The sequence below is a fragment of the Aedes aegypti genome, chromosome 2 (assembly GCF_002204515.2).
Source record: "Aedes aegypti strain LVP_AGWG chromosome 2, AaegL5.0 Primary Assembly, whole genome shotgun sequence".
NCBI lineage: Eukaryota > Metazoa > Arthropoda > Insecta > Diptera > Culicidae > Aedes > Aedes aegypti.
In genome coordinates, this window is record NC_035108.1 from 426,664,388 (window position 1) to 426,685,649 (window position 21,262).

Sequence of the window (21,262 nt, forward strand, 5' to 3'; positions counted from 1 at the left end):
CTATAAATATTAGTTCCATTAAATTTTTTCGACAAAGACCATGCTACCAAATACACAAAAAATAAATATTGTTTTAAATACGCTAAAACCGCATGACCACTATTACTGGACACACAATACCACTCGATCAGCCAACCTATGCTAAAAGTAATGTCAACTCTGATGTGCTGTGAAAATTTCATTCAAATTGAATTCGACCGTTTTGTGTGAAGCATGAGAAGAGTTGCAAGTGTAATGTCCAATTTGTATGTTTCAATAGAAAAAAAAACAGTGAACAAGTTATCATAGATGCACAAAAAAACTAACATGTGGTAAATTTGTGTAAACACACTCTCCAAAGGGACCAAAACCAGATTGGATGACACCTATGTTGACTACGTATCAGAATCCTGGTCCTTACTTCTGCAAACTAGAGAATCATATAATTAGGACAAATTCACCGGTTTTGGTCAGTTTAAGATAAAATGTCGATAAAAATTATACACATGTGAAGCCGTATTTATACTACAAATATATTAAATACAAACTTTCAATCCATATTATGTGTGTAAAATATCGAAACTGAGCTAAAACCATTGTTTCGCTTCGAAAATATCGTTGGTCAGTATAGGCCACCAGAACCAGTTTCGGCCAGAGGTTTAACTTGGCCAATTGCATTGATTTTTTATGCGAGTAACCAAATTAGGCGAACCCTAGCTAAATTAGTGGTGTATCTACCTATTTTAAGGAAGCTCTCTACACTACCTTACCCATTCTGATACATCTTACTTGTTCGTACCTACTGGATTTCTAGCCTATATTTACTGGTTGCCGTAGGCGCAGAAGGGAGAAACTTCCCGGACTATGGACTGATTAACATATTATTTTATTCTTTATTTGCAGGATATAAAAATTGGGAGTTAAAAATATAAGGAAAATGAACTATTTTTCTTATGATTTGAATCAATTCGGAGTAATTGAATGTAGCTCTATCATGTGAATGTGATCTACTGATAACAAAAGGTTTTATGCTGATTGGATATGCAAAACATTGTATAATCCACTATGGATACAACTGGCGTATGGCCAAAACCGGTGCTTCTACCTTAGAAGATTTTAAAATAAATTATTAAAATTTAACAAGGTTTAAAATTACTAATAAATGTTCCTTGATTTAATTAAATTATCCTGTTACCTGTCAGCTTTGAAGCGTTCAGGAATAGGGATTATTTCTAGATATTTGCCCCATAACGCATCATGAAAGGATGATAAGCCCACGTTATGGGGCCAACATTGAATACCCAATAATAATATGTGTTGAAACTGTATTATAAATTTGCCTTTACTTCTTCTTTCTGGCGTTACGTATCAACTGCGACAGGGCCTGCTTAACAGTTTATGACTACTTACCATAGAGCATTTTGTTAATAATATTGAACTTAACAAGATCTGCGTGAACTGTGGGATCGAAAGAACTTGGAGATATTGAGTCATTAAGTGGCTCAGTTGGTCAAAGCGCTTGTCTAGCATACAATAGTTGTGGGTTAAAATCCCCCCTGAGCACGTGTTTTTTTTTAATAATAATTTCACTCATTTTTTATCTTTACCACGCGCAATGAGTCAATTTTTTCAAGCTGTTTAATCTAATATTATCATGCAACCTTCTTCAAATTATCTTCCTATGATTTTGCTCGTTACGTATTTTCCTAGGTCGGTTCCTACGGCACCATCGTTCCCTACCTCTACACGCATCAAAACAAGAGCGATATTGGCGGCATCGAGATTCGAGTGCGACGCGAGCCACGCTAACATCGTATTCCCCCATTTTAATGCGCTCACTTTCGTGCATCGTCTCAGTCGGTAAGGTTGGATAGAGAGACCTCTCTAAAAGCTAAACTTGTGTGTTTTTTTCTACAAGTATACCGCGATTTGTAAAGTAAAGGGCTATTTCTGTTGAAAACCCACGTTGCAGTCTGAACAGTCGGAGTGATACAAAAATAGTGAATTTGGGTTATCCGACTGATGAACTGTGAGTAGGCGCCATTTGTGAAAATAGTATTTCAAAGGCGATCTACGCCCAAGCCAGACATACCAATCATTATAAATAGCTGCCGTGCAGTGTTCCGAGTCTGCCTGAATGTGAAATAGTGCCAAAAACTACGACAAACCAATTAGGAAGAAAGTGAATTAGCGTAGTTTGATAGTAGCGTTTTGTAGTGCTTCAGCAGGTAAAGCAATACCTTCATTGAACAACGTGAAGCCGTCGAGCAAAACAGAACACTCAAGTCCTTCGTGCTCGTGTCGACCTGGTTGCGTTCATTCAACTGTGTTGAATCGCGTCGAATAGGGTTCTAAATTCTGGTTTTGGAACTGCCCCGCTGTGGCTTCCCTTCGGTAGCGCGCGTAACTGCCTCAAGACGTTCTCCCTCAGAATGGATATCTACTACATGAGCGACAGTATCCAGTATGGGTCCTTTCGGAACCCGCTCTACCGGGACTATGAGAAGTTCCCCTACGGTACACTGGAGAACCCTCTTAACAGTCCCCCAAAAAGCGGCAGCCAGCACATTCAGAAGCACCAGCAACAGCAGAGGGACGTGACTCAAGGTAAGCTGACTACTATGGTGGTGTGAAACGCAATAAATCCATTATTTTACTCTGTTGTATTCGACTCACGGTTTCGCTTCTAGAGGCTCGTTCGAGTGGTCAACGAATGTGGTGTCTCTCGTCCAGGGTGCGTCTCGAGTTTGTTGATTGTGTGCATTCCTTTTGCGGAAACTCGGTTTTTTGCTCCCCGATCGAGCAAATGAGCACCTATATGGGTTTGTTGGTTTATTGTGGATCTATTGAATAGTGGAACGAATAGGATTATTCGTTCCGATCCACTGACATGGGGAAAATCAAAAGACTAGTTTGAAACCAATTGGTTATACAATTTTACGAAGACACAATATCTAATAGCAGAGATTAGACCATTTGACCAACAAAAATACATACTTTATGATAAGCTTTAGTACGCATTACTTCTGGTGCCGGTAATCACAGCTAACCTTAAAAACAATTTGCAGATGGATCCGGCTTGGTTTGGCTGGTTCTAAGCGGATGATAGTCACGAACAGTTATATAAATATATAATCTGTAACTTCTCGCTCTAATTTTAACATTTGCAGTGTTGCTCTTTCACACCACAAAAATAAGTGGTCCAAGAACTGATATTTTTTCGGCTGAGTAGTCATTTTGGTATTGCTAGTTTAGTTTGATTTTTTTATTCAATCAGTTCATTTTGCAGGCCAGATTTTGAATTTTTGAAAAATTAATTAAATGAAAAACTATGAATATTGTTACCTACTATATTCTTCTTCTTTCTGGCGTTACGTCCCAACTGGGACAAAGACTGCTTCCCAGATTAGTGTTCTTATGAGCACTTCCACAGTTATTAACTGAGAGCTTTCTTTGCCGATTGACCATTTTTGCATGTGTATATCGTGTGGCAGGTACGAAGATACTCTATGCCCTGGGAATCGAGAAAACTTCCTTAACGAAAAGATCCTCGACCAGCGGGATTCGAACCCACGACCCTCAGCATGGTCATGCTGAATAGCTGCGCGTTTACCGCTACGGCTATCTAGGCCCCTACCTACTATATTACCATATTTCAAATATCCCAGTCGACGACGTCCTAAGTAGATGTCTTACACTAACTTCAACAGATACTTGGTGAGATTCTAGTAGATTCTCGATTCTCGACAGATTTATGACAAGAGTACGGTCGATTTAATGGCAATTCGTCTAGAGATATGATGGGCTGCTGCCATTCTTTTAAAGCTCCTTCTATGATTCTTGACAAATAGCGATAGACAACCTTGATATATTGGTGGCAAAATGTTGGAACCTATCTTGATATTCGTATCTAAATGCGTCATTCGAAAGCTTTTCTGTTATATTTTACGTAAAAAAATGAGAATGACAAAATCATTCAATCTTTCAAAAAAGCTTTTCCTGCATTATTGGAATATGTTCCAGTAATAGTGGTATTTCCTAACTAACTGATAGCATTACTTACTTGTTTTTAATTTTCTAGAAACCTTTCTCCGGATGATATGATGTTAATCGACTATAGTCATCTTTGTAACCAACTGGTATCTCATGCAGACTTTGATTTTGATCATGCTCCCCGTTACTTTTCAAACTTCTCATAAACCCGTTCTCATTTTTTTTAATTCTACTAGGGTTTTGTTCTTCTTCGTCGTAAGCGCTACTATTCGTCGTATCAAACTTTAAATGTTCCACTACGGCGGATATTCAAACTTACCTGCAACATAGATTCATCATCCAAGTGTAATTAGGTGAAAGCTGTTATGGTTTGTACACTTGTACACCAAAAATGCAATAAAACTACTGTATTTTGGTAAATAACTTCAGTTTAATCATCCACTTTGCACTTTTTTACCGAAATCGCATGGACGAACACGATTTGAGAGAAATGCTTAGCGATCGACTGAGCTACACCACTTTCCAACACAAGTCTCTTCCCGCCCCCGTGGGTGACTTACTTCGCCGAGCACTTATTTTCACTATGGAAAACCTTCGTACTTCTTCACTGAAGGATTTCATTCCAATCACACGCCGTAAAACTTCAATAAAATACCAAATTTTACAAAATTTCCTCAACCGCCGCGTATAATTAAGAATGTAAACAAAGTTCAATTCGTCGTACTGAGAAAAAAAAGCTTGTGTGCATCAATGTGTGCGCGACGCTCGACGTAAAAATACGATTCCTTTGATTGTGTTGTTTTCGCTGTACTGTGAGCAAATGCCATAATTGTACAGTCAAAAGGAATTGAGTTCATATGTTCGGGCTGAATTTTGATGACGAACAATTAATTTTAAAGGAAATTAGTATATTCCATCATGCTGAAGGAATGGAGGGAGATGCCCGTAGATCTATATATTCTAGTAAAACATTTTATTATAGCGTTGATATGTTGTGTTTTGACCACTCAATACACACAGTGAGCCGTAAGTTGTGAGACGAATCTGGAAACTGATTGCGACGGAGTTGAAAACGATACGACGGATTGAGAATACGGTAAGATGCATTTTCTTTGCATTATTTCCATAAAGAGATCAAGATTTATCAAAATGTTATTGTACAATGCTAAAGCCGTTTTGAGAAAGAATTGTTTGGCATCGGTTTGTATCAGCATCATTCGCTGCAATACTGGGAAAATTGCAGTTCTCACTGATCAATGCTTAATACGATGGATACTAGCACCTCACCCTACCAATTATAAAAGAATAGATGTTTAGTTCTCCTTCCAATTATAGAAGAATCAATTTAAATGCATTTAAAATATAAAATCGATAGCAATCTCAACTGTAATATTTCTTGCAAACAAAATTTGATTTTGACGCTCTTGAAACTTCAACAAATTCCATTTTTGAAGCAGGAGCCAGCAAGAATTCAACACTGTTAATATAGACGACTGCTTTGAACTCTTGATCCGTCTTGAAAACGTGAGCAGAAGATAATTTCAAGGTACTTGGGATCCTTCTATGAAAATTATGGTTTTCAAGAAACTTCCAGAAAGTAGCCGATTGTTCTTGGTTAATATATTTAACAAAAGCCTCAGTTTCACCTGTCATATTTTCCTGTAAAATGGAAAAAAATCAAAGATGTATCAATTCAAAAATCCTGCCAATTACTCTAGCTGTCGTTTAATCAGTAACGTTTTTGAAAAAGTTATGTTGAACAGTATGAAGGTTTACATCAATGAAAATACAATTTAAGCCAATAAACAATTTGGATTCCGACATGGATACTCTACCACTTATAAACTCTTACGTATAATCAATTTGATAAAGAATATTTTTGATTGATTGTATTTGCTTCGAATTTTTAATAGAATTTTTGGGACGATTGAAAATGTTTGAGAAAAATGGGAAATTCTGATATTATTCATGAAATTTTGAGGGACATTTTTTTTTCTAGAGGCGAGCCAGCCTCGTGCTGAAAGACTCTCTAATAAAGATAAATAATACTAACAATTATTTTTTTAGAATAATTTTAAGCTGTAGATGAATGATCAACATCTCTGAGCTTATATTCAGGAGAATTTTAAATGCTTGAGGAATGTGATAAATTATTAGGTTAACTGTTGTATTTGACTGCTTCGAATTTCCAAGGAAGTTTTTGAACAAAATAGGAAGGGTTACAGGAAATGTTGAGATAATTTCTGAAATGGTTAAATGATACATTGATACAAAAATGAATGTCAATAATAAAATCTGGTGGAATAATATTTGGGATAAATGGAAATTATAAATACCGAAAAACTTTAAAATTATTTCTGGGTTTCTTGAAAGATATTGATTTTTTTTTCAATTTCCTAACAATAAACTGATCAAATATTATGGGAGAATATTTGGGGGAAACGAAAATATTACTTCGGAATTTACAAAATATATGTGTATGAACAGGGTGTCTGCTCATTTACAGAAATGAAATTCCCTGAGATATCCAGTTTTTTCCAGATTCAAAATACTGGAAATTCTCCAAAATACATAAATGATTGATGAAAAGTTCATTTCACATGACCAAAAAAAGTGTTTCAAAGCATTAAAAAAAAATACTTAAATTAACATAAAACATAAAAGTATTTTTCATTTTTAAAAACAAAAACTTTATTTTCAGTTATTCAACATTAGAAAAAACAATTAAAAATTTTGTGATTTTAATTTGATTTCCACAAAAAATAATTATTCTTTTCAAATGATCTGAACGTGCCTTCAATCATCAAAATCAGATGAAGAAAATAGTCTATTCGAACATAAGGGAAAAAACGGGATTCTGAATCATGGACATCAGTGATACACCCAATTTCTTTAGAGAGCATTTTGATTTTGTATTTTTTCCAAGATGATATCTTGGGGAAATCGGATCTGGTAGCATTTGATAGCCTTGGAAATAAGAATTGTAGATACCTCTCGCTCGAAAAAAAAACAACATGAACCACGTCATGAAATTTTGGTTCCTCATTTGAACAGACATTTCTTTAAGAATGATTCTAAGACTTGTCGGATTCCCTCGACATTACGAAAAGTATTACTGCTCGTTTTACCGTGAATTTCTTTCACATATTATTCCAACGATCTCTCTAGAAGTTTGTATTGTGATTTTTCAAGAACTTTATAAGAATTTCTTCCAAGGATTTAGTTTTTGATACCTTCAAGAATTCAATCTGGAGTTTTCTGAGGATAACCATAGAAACTACTTCGGTGATTCCATCAGGAATCCCTCCAAAGACCTTTAGAGACATTTTCAAAGGGAGTAACAAGAAATATATCCATTGATTTCCCTAGGACTTTCTTCGATATTCCAGCAACTTCAAAATTCATTTTATTTTCCAAAGAAATTATGGCAAAAAAAATCTAGTCGTTCTTCTAGAGATGTCTCCAGGGAGATTTCAAGGATTTAGAAAAAAATTATAAAGAAAATTTCTGTGTGAGTTCTAATATGTCTTGATGAATACATACGAGGATCTCTGAAAGAACTCCTGCATTCATGATGAAATTCTTCTGGATAAAATGCTAATATAACTGAAAAACAAACTATCGAAAGGAATTTTGAAAAGACTCTACGGAGTTTGGAAATATTATTTGAAAAGTTATTAGATAAATGTTTGAGCCACAGCAATAACATTTTGATGAAATGCTGGAGATATTCTGAGAATAAAATCTGGAGAAACTTAATCAGGAATTCCAGGTCGAATTTTTTGAGGAATTCTTGAAAAAGTTCATAGAAGATTTCATCGGAATAAGGCCTGAGGAAATTTTCGGAGCAATTTCTGAAAGTAATCGTGCCTGATTTGTTATAGAATTCATGTGAAAAATGAAAAAAAAGACGTGGGAATTATTGTGGGATTTCTTGCAAAAATATCGAAATTATGGAATGAACCTTTGTGCAAAAAAGGAATATGTGGTGAATCTCCTAGAACTAACAACTGGAAAAATCTATGAATGAATCAGTGGAAAACCAACTGGAGGAAATCCTAGGATAATCGCTGTCATTTTTTTTTTCAGAGTAATCTATGTGAAAATTACTGGAGGTAATAATGTTGCAGTGCTCTACGATTTTCTTGACAAAATTTATGAATGAATTAATTTAAGCATCTCTTGAAAAATTGCTGGCGGCATCCCTGGATAAGCTCACAAAGGTATTCCAGAAAGAATCACTAGAATACCTGAAGCATTCCTTGAAATTTCTCCCAGAACTTGTGGAATAGTCGAAAGCCATTTTTGTAAAGAAATTTGGAATGTTTTCCTCCAAGTTTCATATGATCATAAATGATACCCAACTGTAAATTAGAACTGTACTTGCCTTTACCAACTTTCCAATCTTAAGTTTATGTTTTATGTTGGATAAATAAAAATCGTTAATAAAAATAGGGACTGAATATTTCTAATAGCGTCTTGATAGCGGCGCAGCCGAAATTTTTATGATTGAAAAGATTTTTTGTCAAGAAATGGACATATTCTACCTTGTATTACAGATGCAACATAATTTCCCTGATTTTAGCCGAAATTCCCTGAGAATTCCAGGTTTTTTCCAGGTTGAATAAAATTCCCTGATAATTCCAGGTTTTCCAGTTTTTTCCAGGTAGTAGACACCCTAATGAAGTAGAAATGTAAAACGATTACAGCAAATTTAAAAATAATTTAGTAAGTATTTTATGGAGTATTTTTAGAATACTTCTGAACTACTGATGGATGATCAAAACTTTTGCGATAATATTGAGAAGGAAAAATTAGAGTTTGGGGAATATTGTGAATGATTCGTAATGTCGTGGAAAACGCATTTTCACATGTGCTGTTTTCTGCAAATATTCTCCTCGTAAAATTTCCCTTCGCTCAACAGATTCCAAATTTGAGTTGATGCACACAACTATGTGATATTTTGGTGTGCTAAGTCAAAAGAAAACATAGGCAAATCTCATAAAAAAATATAATCTCAAAAATGAAAAGCATTCTCATCTGGGAAAACATTTCAATTTGTTCTTCGAACCTACCCCTAACTTAAGACAAAAATGAATTTTAAAATATGTATAGAGCCAAAAAAGTCGCCTTTAACATATAGAAATCCAATTCAGTTTCGCTTCAAAGTTTATTCATAAAATCTTTCTATTAATGATTCTATTACCATCCACGGAAAAATAACCTGAGAAATTATAAAATGTGTAAACGTAAATGTTGAATGGAACCTATTATTTGGAAATATGAGAAAGAATAATGACGATCCATGCAAACTAAAAGTAAGACATAGAATGAGCTAGGGGAGTTCCAAATGACATATTTTTTGGGACATAATGGTTAAACTATACACGTAGTTATGTATTATGATGGAAAATGTGAGAAATTCTGCATTTTCAACTTACACTTTCGAAACGTCTCGAAAAAATGATAATTTGACCTCGATGTGTTCACAAAAAAGCGTTTTTTTTAAACAAAGAATATTTGTCGGAAGTATGAGACATTCCCAATAGGTGCTTTACGAGATGTAGTTATACAAAGACAACAGCTGTACTAAAAATAAGATATGACTTGACTCAAACATTCGAATTAAATTAATGTTGATGGAACCTTCCAGAAACTGAAACCAGAACTTTGTTTACATTTCATATGTTGTGCTATGTATGCAGGTACCGTTTTGATTCAAATTCCGGACAGCTTTTAATTCCGGACACTCAACTTTGTATGGGAAAGGTTTCACTTGAAATGTTTCAAAATTTCCCGTTCAAAAGTTCCCAACTTTCAGGCTTGTTTTAATAAACATTTTCCATAGCAAGCCATGAAAAATTATTATACGCATTTAGTTTTGACGTTCTTCTAACGCCCTCAGCCGTTCAATGTGTAATTTTACTAGTTTAATTTTGGTTTTCGTGTGCTGTCCGGGATTCGAATCAAAATGACCGCAATTTGAAGCAAAAGTGAGTTTGCGTCCGGAATAAAAATAATGGAAAAAAACATTAATTTCTTTTTATTTTAGGTTATTTGAGCTGCGAAACCCAAATCTTCATTCACCATTCGAAAGTTAAGTGTGTTTGAAGCTTGATAATGCAGAGGTATCATACAGAAAGTGTTAATTTATGTGCTTTTTGCTCGGTTATACTTCACCGCGGCCTTAAGTGTCCGTAATATGAATCGAAACGGTAAATAAGTCGAAGTAAATATTATTTCAAAGAAGGAGTGCGGCAAAAAACAGCACTTATCGCCCACTTATTGCAATACAATGACTCACTTGCAAAGTAAACTTAATATAAAAATTACTTACATGCATCGCTTCCAAACGCGTATTGCAGATTTTTTACAAGGATAATGAGTGTGATCAAACAAGATTTGTATGCTTGGTCACGCCCAAATTTATCGTCGTGTAACTCAAAGGACTATCATAATCATCTATCAAAAGCATGTACCAAGATGACCTTAACCTCATAAAATTCCATCAAAGTAGATGAAACGGAACAGACGAAAATATTTCATTGCTGCAGGTGTTTCCATGGGCTTGGATCAACGACCCGAAAATTGAAGTTGGTTGCAACATCGCGTAGATGAGGTTCTCTGACTTCCTTCCAGAGGGGTCTATAGCCTCCATGCGCTGGTTATTGATCACCTAGCAGGTGCGAAATCATGTTGGAGAGATCACCACGATGTGTGCTATTTTACCACCCAGATTTTGAGATGATTCCCAAAGCATCGCCAGTGAGTGCAAATTGAGCTCAGATTCATTAGTTACGACCAGTCGAATCGACATAACCGGTTCAGTCAAACGCACTTGCCCTGCTGCTGCTGCGGCTGCTTCAAACCAGATTGGTTCATTTAGTTGGACGCAGAACCAACACGAGAAAACTACAGTATTGAACAATACAGTCACAAACTTTTTGCTTAAGTCATATATTTATTACTTTTGAACATGTGTATAGAAATAAATATTGGAGATCTAGCCCAAAAAAGTTCAGTATTTTGTATGGAAAATAGATGAAGTTCAAAAAGTATTGTTCTATACTGTATGTGCTACGTTGGCGCTTGTGTCTTGGATCGGGTGGTTTTGTAAATATAGTTAATCGGGCGATACGTGGCGAAGTTATTTATAGAATTTGCTGTGTAGATTATTTCACCACATTTACAATGTGTGCGTGTTTATGTTTTGATTTTGCGTTGCCACAAAAACATAATAACGTCGATTACGTCGTTTGAGAACTGTTTATCTCCTGTAATCGTTTGATTACAACAATTGTAAACATCTTCTTTCAGAGGTGTTTTCCAAGCAACCTCAAGGAACTGATCGTTGCTAAGCTCCATTCTTTAACGTTAGATAGTCGAACAATCAACACTGATAGTGAATGTGTAAATATCTATTCAATGGACGAAAACATAATAAATTATTCAAGATCAGCGGACGCGATTTGTTTGTCGATATCTTATATGAATATGGGAATAACATTACCCACCCGTCTTGGAACGGTGTTGTCGGGAGGCGATGAAGTCACGTTGTACGCAGTTCGATAGGGGGCACGACTCACTTCGGTAGAAATAAAATGAAGCAATAGGAAAACGCAATTGATAAGCTCACAAAAATGCGCAAAACCGAAAGACTGAGTCACTTTGATACAGAACGCAAAATTGTATGAATATTTGAATAACATATTTATGAACAGGATCTTAAAACAACAACAATATTCGAAAACTCGTTTCTAATTTTATGACTGCATCATACTTTATGGGTCTTAGTTATAAAAAATAAAGAAAAGACAAAAATGGGCTCAAATCATGGTTTCCAAAAAAAAGGCTCAACACTGCTTGAGCCTTTCTATTCTAAAATGATCGATAATATGGACTGAAAATTTGTTTTTTTTACGGTTATGGTTTACTTGAAATTGCAAACAAAGTAAATATCAAACAATTCTTGCATTATACTTGACATTTTATACAAAAAAAAAAAAAACACATATAAGGTACACCGAAACAAGTTGAAAAGGCTACTATAAGATGAAATGGCAAGATATCGCCATTATTGAACTTCGTGATGAGGAATTCAATAATCGACACATTAAGCAGGGAATAAAAAAACGGCTAACATTAATCGACATTATATTCAAAACTTGGCATTTCATCTTGCTCAATCCGTTTCAACTTGCCCCGGTGTATCTTAACCATTTCCTTCCCATGGTAGCACAGGTGATCCACCACTTTGCGTATGTCGTATATAAACTGTACAAGTTAGACTATATCCATTTTCACCACATGTTCACATATGTTTCATGAAATAATGTACAAAGTTTCATCAAAAATAATCACTTGGATTTCTAGTTAAAGCACAATAACCGAAGTAAAGTCAGCTTTATTTTCTAATTTAAATAAAGTGGATTTTCAAACTTCTATATTTAGAAATATAAACATTATTTTCTCCAAACAAAAATAAAAACAAGCTCGATTGAATTATTTTTCCAAGATTCATTTGAGTTTTTAGGACATTCTTTACACAAAACTATTGATTTTGCGGAAAATTGCGGAAATCACTAGTGATCCATTGGGAATAAAACGACATTTTCGTCAATTCTGTTCTAACCTCTCTTTTCGAAAACAAAACTAGTTTAAGTTGGGAAGAAAATTGTAAGACGCCGAGGACGATCAACAAACCAACATTGGCCCGTTGAATACCGTTTTATGCAAAGAACAATGATCATTCAGTTCATTTAAATGCACTAAGTGTGATGTTTGCTTGAGTTTCAAAAAATACAAAAACTTCTTCCCAGCTTTTTGTTTTCCTACAGAATTGACGAGAGGTGTGCAGAACACACTGTTCAAATAAAATGTATGAGTAAAAACAATGAAATGGAAAAATATTGATGCTTCTTTCTTACCCTAGTTGTAGTCATCTTCTCAATAGATCGCAAAAAGTTTTTTTTTCAGTTCTATTCATATTTTCGAAAAAAACTTTACATCTTTTGTTCTGGTGATTTATCCAGATATCACATTTTCTAATTTTAAACTACGAAAAACTTCGTGGGAAAGAAAAGGCTAACAACACAATCACGACATCAAGAGTTTGACCTTTCTCTGTTAATCCTTTCGGGACAAAGCAGCACAATTGAGTTGGATTTTTTCTTAGTCCACGATTCTCCATACCTTTACAACATTAACGCCTTGTGAAGAGGAACTTTGGAAATTGGGTATAAATATTTGGTGTTCTGGTGAGAATTCTGAGATTACGGTGTAAATTCAGGGACTGCGGTCAAAATCTTCAAGATTCCGATGGACTACGTAGAAAATGTAGAATGTAGAAAATAACAAAATAAATTTAATAAAATCTAGAAAAATAATTTAAAATCCACATACACTTTTTAGGAGATTTGTTGAAGATGTAAAAAAATCCGCTAGGATTACATGAATTAAGGTTTTACAAATAAACTGCTACGATTTAATAAAGAAGCTTCTGTTATGTTTTTATTAGGATTTCGTGAGAATTCGCTAATGAGCATACCCTCCAGGACTAAGAGGGCGTACCAGAAACGGTAACGGATCTCGCCAGGAATACATAAAGGATTCGACCAAAAATTAACCAAAACTTTTGGGATAAATCTAGCAAAGATCGTATAATTCTGAGAAGCATTCGTTAAGGATCTTATAGTTAGCCATGATGTGAATACGGGATGTTAGGCGGTTGTGGATCCCCAAGAAAAAATAAGAAGTTTCGTGAATGGTTTCTATTTATATCATCTCTACTGAAATTGAAAATTGTGATTTTTTTGATGATGACAAACATTGTGCAAGCTTTCCCATTTGAAACTTTTTCGAATTTCAAACAGGTGACATTCAAACATGCGAATGTCTTCTTGCATTGCATCAAAATATTGCACGACGATAGGAAACATGTTTATGTTCCCATGATTTGTGATAACACCAATGATCGGATTTTGGAAAAACTCTTTCATTCTGACAGCAGTATGATCTTCGGCAGCAATCTTCAGTAAGTAGGAATAAGCAGGACAAAACTGGAAATATGAAAAATAAATCAGGACACCTCAAAATAATATCAGAATTAGAACATGTCCTGCTGAATGAGGAAGGATGGTAACCCTAGGTTGAATGAAGATGATTTTTAACAAACATCGGTACTCTAGCTTATCAAATTATTGTGTCTACTTATAAGGTCCGAAATCGTTTTTTACTGTGAACAGATTTCACCGCATCAGACATTCGGAGTTCTTACCTTATTCCAGAAAAAAAAATCTTATTTCCGAAGGTAGGAGGCCTGTCACTCCACTGATTCAGAGTCGTTTACCTCTTAGATATCAAAACATAAGCACTTGAGCTCAGCAAGTACTTGTCTCCTGAATTGAAACCAGATGTTAATTGAGTAATTTTTCCACCTCGACCTCCTCATCATCAAGGACAAATAGGACAAATGGCTTGTTAATCTCTTATATTCTTCCGAGCGTTACTTATAGGTATTCAACAGCTACAAGAAGTGTACAATACGGTAGATCTTATATTTCTAACATGTGATTTTAGACCTAAAAACTGTCTCTAAAATTATACTGCGGAAAACGTCTAAATGTAGGCAACTTCCGATGGATTTTCCTTATATCTAATAGAAATTCTGTTCTATCAACGAATCGAGCAAATCGGTAGGAATTTTAGATACAGAACCTTTTTTGGAGATATATTTTAAACATCCTTACACACTTTGAGGCTGACATCGAATCCAAATCCTTGTATAGAGATAGATGTTTATCGATGCCTGTCAAAACCAAACATAATTCTGGAAATTTACATTATTTTCATAGAGAAAACCATTCTACAACACAAAAAAAACTTCATAACACACAATTTTACAGTAGTTAAGGCAAAAAGACTTTCGTTTACAACTTGTAAGATTGATATTGGTGCTCTACAAATGAAGTCATTCGACACAGTGATCCATTTCACCCTACCTAACAATTTCACCCGCATTTACGGTATTTAAAATTATAGAAATCTTGACTTAGTTTACTAATTGCCCCAGATTGCTAGAAGGAAATCCCTCATTAGAACGGATTGGTTAGAAGATCATCAGTGGTAGTAGATATTGCACTTTTGGAAGTAAAAATATAACTACACTAGAATACTAATAAATGACAAACTCTTTTTCGCATATACATCCTAATTAAATTACAGCGACACACATGGTCGTCATGCGTGAATTTACTGCAAGCTATGTCGTCGGTTTAAATATAACGTCTTTCGAGTCAATACGAAACCACTGCACTTTTTCTCTCGAGTGAGCAAGTAGCTTTTTATAGCGGGAAAATACAATCTGATTCATCGTCTTAGTTGATCGATTCCATACTTTTAAGACTTTTCTAAGCCAGACGAAAACGTGCTCCGACCGCATACCGTAAGTACCATATTGCCGGACGTTTCAAAAGGTTCTTTCTCAAAATTACATGTGTAAATCCAGATCTGTTACTTGAGACTCTACAAATCATTGTCAGCGTAATATAATAGTTTTACAATCTCTTATGCTGTACTATAAAGAAAATCACTATATCTTGCTTCATGAACAAGAAATATTACAGATTTATTTGATTTATTAAACCAAATTATTATTAGCAAAAGAGATCATCGATGAAGAGAAATCGCTCGTGTCAGTTAAGCCGTGAAGGAACAGTGTCAATTTGTATGATACCTACTAATCGACTAATCGGAAGTGTTCCCTATTTGTATCGCCAACTAAAACATTATCGTGAGGAAGGGAAGAGCGTGAAAAAATCTATCGACCGCAACGCGATGGGTGCATTGCCTTGAAACCAACAAGTGGTCTCTCCGTTGCCGACTGCCTACGCATCAATGCTAAAGGAGTCGATTGAGATACCACATGCGAAGAAATTTGACTTTTCGCTCTTTGTACTAGCTGTGTATGCTACATCTAAGGGACACAGCCCAGTTCACGTGCTCCAAGTCACGTAGTTCGGCAATATGCGCGACATGCGCTTTGCCGATATGTAGGTATGTTTGTATAATGCTATCGCTACCATACCGTGTGAAGCATAGTTTTGGTGGTGGTCGGAAGTTCAATCGGACGGATATTTAGTGGATATCTTTGCCTTTACCAGTTTCATCTTTGAATCATTTGCGCCATCGTCTTCGTAGCTGCTGGCGATGATGTATGTCACTTTCAGACTGGTTCAATTTATTGCGGAGACATTGAACTAAAAAGGTTTAATCTAAGCTATTTTATGTTTGAAAAGTGTGTCTTCAAAACTAAACTGACGAACAAAAGACAAACCGATTCAAATTATTATAAAACAACTGATTTTCTCAATAATTGTATTATTGAAATCACATCAATATTGATCAACAATTAATATTGTGTAACAATACTTGTTCAAGCATTCGTTATAGAAACGTGTTTATGGTAGAAGTAGTCAATCAAAATCGTGGGAAAGATTGAGTTAAGGTTCAATAAGCGAACAAAGGTCTGGCCTATTTGTTGAAATTTCTAGCAAAATTTCTGGAATTATTTCTAGCAAATCACTGAACCCCTAAATACACATTAAGCGTAAATCCTGAACGAGTTTCTGACGAGGTATATAAATTCTGTTTTGTAAGTGTCTGACTTACTTTTCGAATGAGTCTTATTTAGAGTCTTTCAGAATGTAGGTTGATATTACTTTTGACTGGATGTAAGTAACTGCCATTGAGAAAGACTATAAGTAGTAGTTGAACTACGAGTATTTGTCAAAAGATAAGCAATAAGGAATTAAAAGGTGCAATACTCAAATCTACTGTTTTTGATTCTCTTTCCTTAATTTATGATGATACGATAATTGAAAAAGTTTCATCGGATAAAAATGGTCGGGTCGATTCATTAGAATGAAGCATAACACATTTGTTCATAAATCTTCTGCCATGTACACACATTGTTTCTACATAGTGGATGTGTGTAACTGACATTGAAGACCACTGCAAGTGGTAATCGAAATACACGTATCTGTCAGAAGATAAACAATCAGGGCGGAATTAAAATACTCAAATCTACTCAAATATTGAGATTACGAGATACTATTACTTGCTAAATCAATACAATTACAAGCCAATACTACTAGGAAAAAGTTTATAAAAAAGGGTTCACTACTGCATGCTGGATTGATAAGAGATTGAGCTTGTGTTCTGTGGCCAAAGTAGTGCGATATGTTACAGTTTCATAGTAAATACGCGATTAAAGGAGTGTTAAGGACTGTATTGAAAAGTAATAAGTAATAAGATCATTTCCAAAATAACTGGGTATCACGTAAACATTTGAGCCTTTGCAAATCTTTTGATACATGTTTTAAAACCAGCTGAAATCAAGGACAATTCAGTTAAGTAACTATATTTCTATTGAAACAATGAAGCAGTCTAGATTTATTGAAAGCAGAGATACTGGCAGATAAAACTGCTTCTAAAAATAAAAGATCGACCTACAATTGACCTTGATTTCAGATCAAGAGAGGTAGGTGGTAGATAGATAGTTAAATTGTATCAAAGGATTGGCAGGGGCTTAAATTGATTATAGATAACGAGCTATTTTGTACGTGCTCTTGGAACACTAAGATAAGACAGAGAGACTTGATCACACTGGTGTTTCAAAAAGAAGAACGAGCCGTAAATAATTTGAATTGAAGTCCAAAAATGACACATTCCCGTGAATACACGTGCCCCATCACAAAGTCCAAATGCACGATAACACCTCCAGCCGGATTGATTGATTAGACACGGTCTACGTGATGGAGCGGCCACCTAATGGTATGTGCGCAAGATTTCGTCTGTTGTTTAATGAACAATACAAACACTTTTTTTCCAAAACAAAGCAATAGAGACACAAATTGACCTGACAAATTGAGTTGATAAGATAGCGACGACCGTCAAGTTTCACCTGCCTTGGTGACAATGGCGAGTTCAGGACGTTAGTTTTCTAACAAAGAGTGCATAGTTGCAACTCTCCAACAAGAAAGTAATCTGTATGTGATGCTCAAAGTACACGTTCAATATAACAGCAGACTGATAGTAGCGTAAATAATGTGAGCAAATAAACTCGAATGGGCGTGTTCCGTTGAAGGAAGACCACTTCACGGTACTGTATTAGGAATATGAAGAGTGCACGACCGGTTTCGTGGAACTGCGTATCGCGCAAATGTTTGACCGTTGGATTCTTCAGGTTATCATCATCGGTTTACGGCACATGCTGTATGATTACTGCGCAAGCACGTGCATTCAATATGAAATGAACAAAAGTAAATGACACAATCGAGTTCTAATTTACAATAGGCAATCATATAAATGTTATGAAAGGCATTGAAATCTTATCAAAGCATAATATTGGGGCTGGTAGCGCTTGAGTGTCTAAAACGTAGGAACATTAGAGACCACATGCTTGAAAACAGAGTCCAAGCAGGAGTCAAAAATATATTATTCAGGAACCAAAAAAAAGACCTATCAGAAACCAAGGAATACTAAAAGAATAAATTAATAACGATTTTAAAAAAATCATAAAGGGTTCCCGGAGAAAATTGGACACTCCTCAGAGAGCACTTTTATGAATTTCTTTGTAGATTATTCGTACCATTTCATCAGATATTACTCTAAGCATTGTGTCAGGATTTTCTCAAAGAACTTCATCAGTAATAAATTGCCCGAAACTCATTCAGTGAATCTTTCTCAAATTTTAAGAATTCCTTCACAACTTATTCTATGGAAATCTTGTGACTTGTGACAACGACGTGCAATATCAAATCACGTGAAAATATCCATCTCATAAACCCTTGCCCGCAGCACTTGAGAAGTGCAAATAGTGCACCTATCTGAAGCGTTCCGCAAAGTGAAATTGAACCGGGAACGTCTGCAGATTAGATAACGTCGCCATCGCTACAGTTGGCAAACATCTATCACATGAAGTGTGAGATGTAACCTCCTTTTCATCGCCCTCCCCTGCGATCCGTTCGCAATTACACTCGCAAAGTTTACGTAAATTGCACCTGCACTGGACTTTCCATATTTGCCTTATCAACAAGCCTCCAATCGAGTTCCTCGCCTATCAATCATAAAATCGACCAACGTGATTCGAGTTGCTATTTATATTCTCTATGCCTTTTTGTTTCAATCTTACAGGCAAATCAAAGTCCAAATCGTCTAAGGACGCGTGTCCCTTCTGTAAGGATCAAAAGAAGCGTCCTCTAGGGGCGTACCTCCGTAAGCGGGGTCAACGCATTACTAGCGAGAGCATCTCCGAAGATGTCGAAGAGTGCCTGGAGGAAGAGCACGAAGAAGCGACGACCACCACTGCCGGAAGTCCAAGTAACAACGAGCTTTCGAGTCACAGCCACCATCTGCAACATGAACAAAGCCACCAGGTAGTAGCCGGTGGAAGGTACTCCCGCCAGGAGTCCAACGAGAGCGATGTCAAATAATACCATGCACTGTCACATATATACTTTACTCTAGCCTGTAAGAAACAGCGGTTTTCTAACTTCAGTTTCATAAGTATATTTTCTATACTAGCTGTAAGATTAACAAACTATGTGCAAGTTAAACCCGAGAATTATTCCGAGCCCAGCAAATTGGAAGCTAATCTTGTGAGTTTAGAACACTCAAACACTATATCCCCGTTATCGATGAAGAAAAGCCGTTAGAACAAATAATAGTTTCAATGAAACGAAACGGTGGGGCATAAATAAATAACATTCAATAAAATAATGCAATCGGAGAAATGAGGAAAAGACTGACCTTCAATCAATGAAAATTGAGTACCTTTCATCAATGCAAAGTGATGATAACGTAAATGGAATCAAAAAATGCTACACCGCAATCCATTCGTAAGTGCAATCATGCAATTCTGCAACTAGTACTAAAACACTGCTGAAAAGTGGCATTTGTCTCATTTTCCAATGGAACACACACTGTTCTCCATCTCACTTTACTAGATTATGAACAGAAGTAGTCATTCTTTTTCTCGATGTACATTCGTAATAGTAGTGTGGAATGCACGCATACGGTATGATAGCTTTTACAAGTAATAATATTTAATCTGTTAGGCTTAACGCATCTATTTACATAATACTATTGTATTTTCTGTTAGTCGTAAGAAAACTAATTGAATTACTGTTTTTTGGATGCATATACTTATTGTTGAATAAATGTGCAGCTTACTATTGGAAATGTGGGTTTGGTAAGCCTTATTTATATTTGAAAGAACTTCTTAATCGATATTGATAGCATATATTTTTGTTGTGGTTTTCTAACTATCAAATTAGGTTAGATAGTAGGGTAAAGAACTACTTGGGAACTTTCATGATTCACTTTGACATCAGGAGATTTTCTCGACCGAAATGCCTAAAAAATTGCCATTTCCACAGTTATTAACTGAGAGCTGTTTTTTGCCTATTGACCAATTTTGCATGTGGCAGGTGCGAAGATAGTTTGTGTCCTAGGAAGTCGAGGATACTTCTACCCGAATAGATATACGATCGGTGGGACTCGAATTCACGACCTTTAGTTTGGTCTTGCTTAAGAGCTGCGCGTTTACCGCTACGGTTATCTGGACCACTTGTGGCACATATTGTGGCCAAGTATGAGCTTAGTAGCTTTTGAAAAACCTCTCTGCCGAAGTGAATCAAAAGTACCAAGGATATCATTCGACTCTCTATTTATCGCCTGTCTGCAGAGTCATAGCATTGCCCTTGTCAAACAGCTATTACAGTGCCCCTTATTAAAAGTTCTATCTTTTTGTGTGCGTTGAACAAGTTTACGCTAAATATTCCAGAAAAAAAATAGGTTTTTCTTTTAGAAAGTCTGTGAGAATTGTCCATCGGAATCCTTCAAAAGTATCATGATACACTTGAAGTACTTATTAGTTGAACTTCTGCAAGGAATTTGTATTAAATTTATTTGTGTAAAAGCTCTCTGGTAGCCCAAAATTTTACTGAGCTTCCCAACCGGTGGTCCGCGGATCCCTAGGGGGGCCTGACGAACTCTCAGGGGGTTTGCGAAGCCATTGAAAATATCTCTTGATTGAATAATGAATGTGATGAATCCGTTTTCCAAACTTGTTTTCAAGAGAGCATTTTCCCGAGTTTTAAATTTTTTATTCCAAATGCTTAAAAACTGTAACCTGTTTTACTTCTTCGACTGTCAAATACTGGGAAAATACCTTCAATGTCATTCATTCAGATTGCAAGCCACATATAATTACTAACCGCGCGTCAGT

At 35.7% G+C, this 21,262-nt stretch overlaps 2 protein-coding genes across 2 annotated transcripts in view; one reads left to right on the forward strand and one right to left on the reverse strand.

Annotated features, from left to right (window-relative positions):
• LOC5573188 (kinesin-like protein KIF14) overlaps positions 1-21,262 on the reverse strand; it is a 63,805-nt gene that overhangs the window by 23,587 nt on the left and 18,956 nt on the right. The gene's annotated exons all lie outside the window — the stretch shown is intronic.
• Positions 1,764-20,214, forward strand: LOC5573190. Its single transcript, XM_001660755.2, has 2 exons — positions 1,764-2,586; positions 19,168-20,214. Exons 1-2 carry the CDS (start codon positions 2,412-2,414, stop codon positions 19,464-19,466), a joined length of 474 nt encoding a protein of 157 aa, XP_001660805.1. The 5' UTR covers positions 1,764-2,411; the 3' UTR covers positions 19,467-20,214.

Coding starts and splice junctions, on each gene's coding strand:
- LOC5573190 (XM_001660755.2), top strand. CDS start 2,412: ATGGATATCTACTACATGAGCGACAGTATCCAGTATGGGTCCTTTCGG. Junction 2,587..19,167: donor GCAGAGGGACGTGACTCAAG/GTAAGCTGACTA, acceptor TCAATCTTACAG/GCAAATCAAAGTCCAAATCG.